Source organism: Ananas comosus, unplaced genomic scaffold, assembly GCF_001540865.1.
Source record: "Ananas comosus cultivar F153 unplaced genomic scaffold, ASM154086v1, whole genome shotgun sequence".
In the NCBI taxonomy this organism is placed as follows: Eukaryota; Viridiplantae; Streptophyta; class Magnoliopsida; order Poales; family Bromeliaceae; genus Ananas; species Ananas comosus.
In genome coordinates this window covers 8195-18601 of record NW_017891371.1, presented here as the reverse complement: position 1 = coordinate 18601, position 10407 = coordinate 8195, and the positions used below count along the sequence as shown (strand labels likewise).

Sequence of the window (10407 nt, the reverse complement as noted above, 5' to 3'; positions counted from 1 at the left end):
ACAACTCGAATACATATATTTTATATTTATATAATTTATATTTATATATATTTAAATAAATATAAATAATTATATTATGTATATATATTTATTTATTTATAAAGTTGTAACCATTATATTCATTCTAATTTGTTTAACTTATTGTTCGTTGGCAAGCTCGTGAACCGACTCGTGTTCGGTTCATTTACTAACGAGCTGAATATAAGTTGAATTTGTTGACTTGATACTTTAATAAGTCAACTCGTATTTGACTCGATATTTAAATGAGCCGAACACAAGCCGATCCAGCTCACTTGTGTTCGGCTTATTGACACTCTTACTTTGCCCTTCTTTTTTTTAAAAAAATTGTTTTTTTTTTTTTTTTTTTTTGGGGGGTAAGTTACCCGCTACAAGCACTTACATAAAAAAGAACAATAATATGGAGACAATGGAGTTAGGACGTAAATTGAACGTTGAAGGTCCCATCCACTCCATCACCAATCACAATAATATAAGTCCTAGTGCCTTTTGAAAAAGAAAATTTATTGCCTCAGCCCTTTGTATACAATGTACAATAAGAAAATACTATTCGCATGTCGTATCAATAGATACACATCTTACACCCACAATTTAAAAATATATTTTATTTTTTTAAATTTTTAGTATTAATAAAAAATATTAATAAAATTTAGTCAAAAAATAATAGTGCCATTTGATAAATAAAATGTAACATTTATAAGATTGCTTATTAAAAAAATCTCATACAGCACAACAAATATTAAATAATAATAATTTAGAAATTAAAATTTAATTTTATAAAAGTGATCTACTTAATACTTCAAAGGCATGTGTATCAAATATTACAAATTTTAAAAATTCATTACTGAGTCATCAAAAAGCTAAAAACTTATAATTTTTATTAACCATTCTTAGAGCAAGTGGCAAAGAGTTTGATGATTGGTACCTGAGGCCCAAGTTGGAATCCTAGTTGATTCACATTTCCAGCTAAGTTTATTTTTAAATGAAATAAACGAAGCGGATAGCGTGCTACCAAAAAAAAACTTATAATTTTTAGTATATAAATATTTTGAATATTATAAGTGAATTATTATATTATGATTTTGAGACTTCGGGAATCCAAAAATTGCTCTCATAGTGTCTACAGGGGAGAGTAGTGTATTGCACTTGTTGATCTCGTGTTGCACTCTTTGGAACAATAGTTGCACTATTATATCTGTGCGATGCACTGTTTGATTTTTTTTTTTTCTTGCATCGTTTGCGGTGGTGTTGCACCACTTGTTCAGTTTGTTGTATGCGTTTATTTTAAAAAATATCTTACATTTATATATTTTTAAAAAATCGAACAGTAAACATCGAGGCTGGCGAATAGTATGACGCGATTTGATTCGAATTCTGAAAGATCAACTGATGTAATCCGCCGCAGCGAACATTTAATGCCTGTCGTGGCGGGCCATTCTGTATTTTATACATATCTGAGAGAAAAAGGGTGGGGCGAATGGAGGACATTTTCTTCGGATAACAAAAAATTCGTATCGAATATGTAAAAACGAGAAAAAGAGAAACCACTGAATCACCAAAATCTTAAAATCAATGATTTTTTTTTATATAAATTGCCCTTTATTATTCATTGGGATCTCTTTAAAAGGGAAACCACTGAATCACCAATCCCAACGAAAAAGATGAATACCAGGAATGGACAAACATGGAAAGAGACGTTCCACCAAATTAAGATCCCATTTTTTGCGTAGTCCTAAACCTTGTTTAGTGGTTTCCACATAATGTCAATGTTTGTATATATATTTATATTTATGATTTACATTTGTTAAGAACTAATTCAACTGCTTTTTTGTCTATATTGATTGATATCGACTACAACTGTTTATGGCGTAAGTTTTTTAACTGTAACTATCGTTTTCTTTGTTATGTTCAAATGATTGTGCATGTAACTAATTTATGAGTTGGTCAAACATCGAGATATTTGAAATGTAGTGAGTTGGAGATAATCAATACTTTAGATTAGATAAAATCTGTCACTAACAAAATTAGCTCAGTAATATTGTAAATCATCTTATTACATATTGCTAATCATGTTGCAGGATCATAACACTAGCTTCATGTATTACTCAAACACTTCTATAAGTTTCTGTAATTGCTTTTCTAAAGGGGTTAATTTTATATAGTTTCTTGTAAATATATCAAATAGTAAATATATTCTCACGAAATTTGATTTTTAATATTTATTCTTGCAAAATTCTAGTGATATTCGTATTTGCCCTTCTGGTATTTATCATTAAAGTACTGTTTATTTTTTAATAGAAGATAAGTAAAATGATTTTTTTTTCATCACAAATACGTCTCTCCTAAAGCTCAACTACTGTTAGAATTTGCAGAATGGTCCTTTTCTTCCTTTCTACTATCACAATTAATATAAGAGGGGTAAAAAGGTCAACTTATTTCATTCACTAATCAGGGTTAAGTATTTTACCTCTGGTTAATTATATTTTTCTAACGGATCCTAGTAGTAAGGATATATTTTAAAAACACTAGTTCCTAATCTTGTAGTCAATTTTCATCTTGTTTTTCAACCGTTTAAACTGCATGTATTTAAAGTAATCCTCTTATAAGGAGAGAAAAAAAAAAAAAAAAATCATGCACCATCTCATTGATGCATGATGCATCTGAATATTCGTACTTGCCTAAAATAATGTACTCATAGCATGTACCATTATATGTTTCTACATACTATATTTTATGGTGATAGTTATTAATATAGAGAAATTAACAATATGATTGCGTTTAAATAAGTTTTAAATGAAGGGAACAATGGCTTATTTACAAATGATAAAACATAGTTAATTTTTTTTTCCGTGAAAAATTTAAGATATTGCAAAGAATAACTTGTGGATGCACGTGAGAATAAATGAATTAGTTAGTACCTAATTAATTGATCATTAGATAGTTCAATATCTCATCAAATTAAAAGAGACACGTACCTATGAATAATTTAATTCCCACCAAACTCTTTATTTTTAAAAATCTGTGTATATACATATGGAGAGAGAGAGAGAGAGAGAGAGAGAAATTAGCTGTAAAAAATGATTTGTCTTTATAAACTTGGTATGTTATTTGACCTTACAATTAATTATTTCGAGAAAAATTTTGATTTGTTTGTGCATATACAAATTGGTTTCCTTTTAAACTAAAGGAAACGATTGAAAAGGAACAGAAAAAAGCACAAATGTCCTAAATTTTCTTAGATATCAAAAAAATAGTAATAACTAAATGTAGCATGCAGGGGATCGAATTCGTGACCTTTTGACTGTTGATCTGAAATGCCAAACAACTATTAAAGGACTAGGGTTAGTCCAATTCATATATATAGGATCTTCAAATATGCGCATCTACAATAATCCAAAAACTAATCACCATTAGGCATTTTAAGCCCTTAGCCATTGATTGGATGGCCCAGATCTATGGACCAAAAGAGCACCATAAAAGCTTGTTGATGGAAAAAGGGCATGGGACATCTTTGTTGTGGCTTACTTTGGGAACCCTAGGAACGTGGGTTCAATCATAACTGACCCACCATAAAAAATGAACACACCTACCCAAAGCCCAATTCACAGTGACCTCACATGGTTAACCAAGTATATCACTGTAAAGATCTAAATATGCATGCAAATGAGAGAGAGAGAGAGAGAGAGAGAGAGAGAGAGATGTCAAAATTATTGTATGGACCTAGTCCACCACATCATGGATAGACAAGCTATAGCAATACATAATCTATTTAGGCTTAGTTTGGTATTGTGGTCTATCTAACACTATTAAATAGAATGAAGTTGAAAAAAATATATAACGGGATATGTTTCTGCGTTCTCCGATGGGATCACAGAAAATATATCATAACCGACTAACCACAATATACGGAACACAATATTACGTACGGAGACAAACATGATATTTTTCCATCGTCGTTTCTCACCGCACATAACACAATCTCCCCGTAATTCCAAATGAAGCCTTTGTAATTTCTAATTGTTGGAGATACCGATTATGTTTAAAGCCGGAGTAGGAGAGATTTAAGTAGATTAATAGAATAGTACATACTCATACAAGAATTTTTTTAACGGAGGAGTAAGGATAAAAAATTCATGGATGTTAAATTTTTCTGAAGAAAAGTGACACTGAAGTAATCCCACTACCACGCTAAATCTTCCTCGTTTCCACCCTTACCAGCAACTTACTAGATTTTAGAGATCGAAAATATACATGGGATGGAGGACGTATTAACTGAGCAGTCGACGACTGACATGGTGGACCAAGTCCAGCCACTAATTTTTCTTGCATAAAACCTCGAAACAGGTGGCCCTAACTAAAAAAACAAAAAGAACAAAAAAAAAAGATATAGAGAATCCTCAAGGCTTCAAAAGTTCAATACACATGCACTCTCCCTCATAAAGAAAGTTTAATATATATCAATTATTACCATATTATTTATATCCGGTCAATCACATATTTCTTTTAAGAGTAAAATATAATCAAAATATTTTTTAAAAAATTATGATAGGATGAATAAATTCTATATAATAGGTTAATGGAGAAACTTCAAATACCCCTCTGTGGTTTCGCACTTTCTCACTTTAGTACCATGTGGTTTCAAGTGTATCAAGTTAGTATCCTGTGGTTTCGCACTTTCTGACTTTAGTACCATGTGGTTTCAAGTGTATCAAGTTAGTACCTTATGGTTTCGTACTTTCTAACTTTAGTATCCCGTGGCTTAATATTTCGTTAAATTATATACCCCAAAGTGGATAATAAAAAGAGAAAATTGAAACCACAGAGTACTAATTTGATATAAAAATGAAACCATGTGGTACTAACTTGATACACTTGAAACCACAGGGCACTAAAGTGAGAAAGTGCAAAACCACATGATACTAACTTGATACACCTTAAACTATAGGGTACTAAAATAAGAAAGTACGAAACAACATAAATATATTTGAAGTTTTTCCTAGATTAATTGATATTGAAAAATCATATTATGTGTAATATAATAGCTGTGTTCTAGACTTTATCCTTCTTTCCCCCACCTCCTCCCTTCATTGCCACAGTTAAAAATCTCATGAGCACAGGACAAAAAGGCATTAATGCATGCATAAAATAAAATATATTACACAAAGATAAATAAACACACCCCCCACATCACCACATGCATGTGAGAGCCTCCAATGACTTTGTGTGCATTGGAGTCCACACCAAGTGATCCTTCCTTTGACACCCTTAAAAATATTACTATTTCACACTCAATTTTACCAATAAATTTTTACATGGTCTCTTTCTCTTATCCCCACATTCCCCCACCTCTCTATCTCTCTCTCTCTCTCTCTCTCTCCACCATTATAATAGATCTTAGAGAGAGGAAAAAATAAAGAGAGAGAGAGAGAGAGAGGGAGAGAGAGGGAGAGAGACCAACGCGAGAGAGTTCGCTCGCTTTGAGAAACGGGAGCGAGGTCGCATATTTATAACTCTGGGATTCACTTTTTCGAAAAAGCCCCTCGTTTTTAATTATTTAAGTTTACACGTGTCTCTCGGGATGACATTCTATGGTCCGAGTACGCGCATAGGAAGTTATGCTGCGGTAGATAATCTGAACCGTCGGATTTGTGCGGAAGCGGAGGTATGGACGGTGGATTCGAGAGGGCGCATAGGGAAGTCGGTGGAATCGGGGGGTTAGGTCGGTTAGCGGTGTGGTTACGACTTACGAGTGTATTAGCCCACCTGGAGTGTTTGTGGCCGTTGTAGACCAGTATAAAGAGTGACAAAGTGACTCGTGACTCGTGAGAACATAGGATTTGACTAAAAAAGATTATGTTAGGGATTGAGTGACGTGCACGAGTATTCATGAAGGTTTTGGATTGGAAGTGAGGGATTTTGTTGTTTGAACTCTTACTTTGAGGGCGTGTTTGCTTCGCCGGAGCCAGAAAAGGTCAGAGGTTACTGCCCTTCACACAACGACAGAACTAGAGCATTAGTCTAAGAGGGCGCCGCCCCGTCCTTAGCAACTTGTAGGAAAGAAGATCTTTCTAGCTCTTGACTAAAATGTTGGGACTTTAGGAGAAACTAGATCGTATCTTTTGCCATAATTTTGATTTCTGTACCCGATTTATAGGCAGTGATCATTGCTCGTGGNTGTATTTTCTTCTGAACTTTGCTCTGATTTGGCTTCTGATTCTTAAAAATCGGATTTTTGATGCAGAGCCTATAAGATCTCTATCTGGTAAGCTTCTGCTGCTTCCTTTTTTATTTGGGAATTAGAAATTTTTTATTTTTTTGTTCTAACTAAAATTGGAATTGGTGCAGAGAACAAATCGGATCCAATGGTAGATTGTAGAGATTTGAATCCTGAGCCCGTAAAATCTCCTCAAGGTTTTATATAATCTCGTATAATTTTTATGGATCAAAAATGAGTTTTTTTTTTACATTTAATTTAGGTTTCTAATTGCTAATTTTTATAATTTGGATTTGATTTAATGTAGAGAAGAAGCTGGTGGTGGCGATGAATCAAAGAGCTATAAATCCGGAGCCCTCTCCAGGTAAGATTTTCACATTTTTCGAATAAAAAATCTATATATTTTTTTCTTTTCTCCAAAAGAATAGTTTTTTTTTTTTTTCTCTACTAATTTTATTTCGTTTTAATTGCTAACTTTTTCTTTTGCAATTTAATTTTGATGCAGAAAAAAAGAAACCGGAGCCCGTTATAATTCGCCGAGCAACGAAACCAGTCCCAACGAAATCACCCCCAGGTTTCTTTTTTTCCTTTTTTTCTTGCAATAAATTATTATTTTTTAAATTTTTCAAGATTTATCTCATCCAATTTTGATTAATTTTATTTAAATATTAGTTGAATTCTACGATAACGAAGTGCATGAGAACATAGGAGCCAATGACAACAAAATGCAAAACATTGGTAAGTTTCTAAACCATTTCATTAACTTAGAATTCGATTTCAAAATAATTTTTGAACAACTTATTTTTACTTACTTTCTTTTATTTCTAAAATTTTCAGTGGATTTGGTGATGTGGAGAGACGTATCAAAATCCGCATTCGTATTTGGGTTGGGGACATTTTCGCTCATCTCCTCTTCTTACGCCAAAGATCTAAATTTCTGGTCAGATATTTTACATTTAAACCAATTTCATAAAAATTTTGTACAAATTTTTACTAAAATTTCCCTCAAATTTTCGAATTCTACAGCTTGATCTCCTCAATCTCCTACCTGGGTCTTGTTTACTTGGCTTTAATGTTCCTTTACAAGTCCATTCTCCGCAGGTAAATCTCCAGATTCAGCAATTCTTTTTAGTAACTTATCCTGATGAATTAAAAGAGTCAAAAATAAAAAAAATAAAAAAAAATCATATACTAAATTTATGTTGATGAGATCAAAATAGAGGAGAGGGTGTGGAATGTGATGAGGAGAGCTACTGCATGGTGGGAGAGGAAGAGGCAATTTGGGTTGTGAGGCTTCTTCTACCTTACATAAATGAGCTTCTGCTTAAGCTCAGAGCACTTTTCTCAGGGGACCCTGCAACCACCATGAAGGTGTGTGTGTGTATCTTCTTAGATCTCTACATCTCTTACATTCCTTCAAACCTTTCTTGTACATCAGAAATCATTTTGTCTAGACCTCGGCCGCCACGTAACTCATGAACCGTAAAAACAAATGCAGTGTAGTTACAGATGTATACAGCTAAAAATACAGCAGTTGCAGCTATATGCATCTTGTTTATAATTTGTTTGGTTGCATGCAGCTGAGAAATGATTTTTAAAACTTTATCATTTTATATATATGATGGTGAGATTACCCCCAACGTAAAAAAGATAATTAAGGAGGTAAGTATAACTTTTGTTTAAGGTTACTCTATCAAACCGCTGCATTTGAGCCTCCTCTTGCAGTTTCTACTGTAACAGTTGGGGTTAAATATATCAAAACAAACACTGAATTCGTATTTGCATGCAGTTACAACTGCAGCGCAGTTGCAACTGCATGCAACCAAACGATCTCTTAGGGTTGGTTTATTTACTTTGCTGCTTGAGAAAGCTGTTTGTTGGTATGCGACATAAGTGAGGGATTTTCGATGTTTACGGTTTACCGGCGGTGACGTGGTGGACAAGGTCCATGAAAATGATCTTCTGAGCCTATAATAATGTTTGCACTAATACTAATGGGAGTGAGATGTGGATGTGCCAGCTGGCACTGCTGTTGTTTGCTCTGGCCAGGTGTGGGAGCAGTGTCACTGTTTGGACTCTGGCTAAACTAGGTGAAGTGCTTGAAAGCATCTTTTACCTATTTGTATACATTCTAATAATATTTCTCACCAGAAAAAAAAAAAAAAAAAAAAGAAGAAAAAAAAAAAAAACAAAAGAAAAAGTCTAATTGTTCCTTTTCTTTTTTCTATGTTTTGCTTTTGGTGAATGATATGCAGGGTTCTTCGGAGTCTTCACCGTTCCAAAAGTTTGCTCTTCGTATTCCATTCAGTTGGCTCGATATGGTACGCGAAATTTATCGACTCTTGCGATAATAATAATAATAATAATAATAATAATAATAATAATATGAAATGATAGTAAAAAGGCTTCATCAGAGAAGTATCAGTGTATTGCTTTGTACGCGCTGAAATATATTGAATCTGATAGTTGCATTTGCTTAGTGTACTCCTGATCCAGCTCAAATTTTTACTAATCTCTCTAGTACTTAGATTAATGTCTAAATAAATTAGAGAAAACCCATCTCCCACACACCTACCTAACTCACACCCAACCTAAAAAGCAGGGAAACAAAAAAAAAAGAAAAAAGAAAAAAGAAGCACTTCGTACATGCCATGCCACCCAGTGATTGATTCTCTTTGACCTTTCCACGTTCGCTAGCTAGAGTAATGATAAATGAGGGAAACAGTGGAAGGTTAAGTGTGGCCCATAGACTTAATTTTGGGTCCTCACCCACATGGTAATGCAACTATAGACCTTCTCTTTTATTTTTTTTTTATTTGATGCTTCTTTTTTATGGTACAATTGGAAACTTACACAAAAGAAAAGGTTGGCTCTATCATTTTACCTTCACTTACAAGGCTTCAAAGTTACCCTTTTTGGTTGAAGAAAAAGAAAATCATGCTTTGTGCAGTGTATGGAAGTGGATGATGAGTGAAAATGAATTGCTTTGTGACATGATAGGCAAATTTTGGCTGGAGAGGGTTAGAGATGGGTGGGAGTCTTGCACCCACAAGAAGGCGGTCGCGGCCGCGGCCTTCACCCTCATATGGAACGTCTCCTCCACCGTCGCGCGTATCTGGGCCGGTAAAAACTTCGCATTCTCTCTACGAGAGAACATTTCTGAAACTAACGTAAAACTTTAAGAGCCTGTTTGGTCCGGTGTAAGTCATGCGATACAGGCCCTTAGTTTTATCGTCTGCACTAACTCTACGTATCTTTTTCGCAGTGTTCATGTTAGTCGTTGCAATTAAACTCTACCAGCAGCGAATCGCAGACGAATGGAGTAGCCGCGAAGAAGAGGTTGCAGAAGAGGGAGCAGAGGATTTCAGAAAGGAGCCCTCCCCTGTTGATATGGGGAGAGGAACGAAGATAAAGAGGAGGCTCTGATTTGAAACATGATGGAAAGGGTATGATGACAATTGACAAAGGGGGGGAAATGTATGATGAATAATAATCCCTGTAATTCTGCAATTTCACACTTCTGATGAACATTTTGATGTTTCGTAATTGCATCTATGGCTTTATTTTATCTGCAGCAAGATTAAAGAGATCATTCCGCGAGAAAAAGATCACGCGCGGAGCGCGTGATTCGCACGGAAACCACAGATTTTGTTCAGTGAATAGCACCACGGACGCGACTGTAATATTAAAATGTTCAGACACTAAAATGTTTAAGCGAAAATTCCAGTCCCTATGGGGAAAAAAAACAATAGATAAATAAAATCCCTTTGTGTACAGAATTTTTACTTGTTTTGATCTCTCTCTCTCTCTCTCCATAAATTGTACATATACGTGCTTACAATATTTGAAAAACAAATCAAAATATACGGATGTTCCAAAAATTTTGTGAGCAGCTAAGAACTTAAAACAATGCACCACACAAAACCTCCGCGCCATTGCGGAAAATAAAAAAAGAAATAGGCTATAGATAAATGCTCGACGGATAATACATTACTAAAGGTTTAGTTGCCAATGAACTAGGGTTCACTCAAGAGGTCATCTACAACCATATTTTGCAAATCTTGGTACAGCTTCTTCCATTGCTGCACCGCCTGTGTTAATTTTTCGCGCTCTAGCTTGATTCTTTCCAACTCGAGTTCGGCAGCACCAGACGAATTCTGCACCTGTAAAGTGAG

At 34.3% G+C, this 10407-nt stretch overlaps 1 protein-coding gene across 1 annotated transcript; it reads left to right on the top strand.

Annotated features, from left to right (window-relative positions):
* Positions 1–5682: 5682 nt before the first annotated feature.
* On the top strand, positions 5683–9953 carry LOC109704873 (reticulon-like protein B21). Its single transcript, XM_020225651.1, has 13 exons — positions 5683–5737; positions 6173–6280; positions 6364–6429; positions 6540–6596; positions 6738–6806; positions 6905–6970; positions 7070–7172; positions 7259–7333; positions 7453–7603; positions 8253–8322; positions 8488–8553; positions 9233–9355; positions 9498–9953. Exons 1-13 carry the CDS (start codon positions 5683–5685, stop codon positions 9656–9658), a joined length of 1170 nt encoding a protein of 389 aa, XP_020081240.1. The 3' UTR covers positions 9659–9953.
* Positions 9954–10407: the final 454 nt, after the last annotated feature.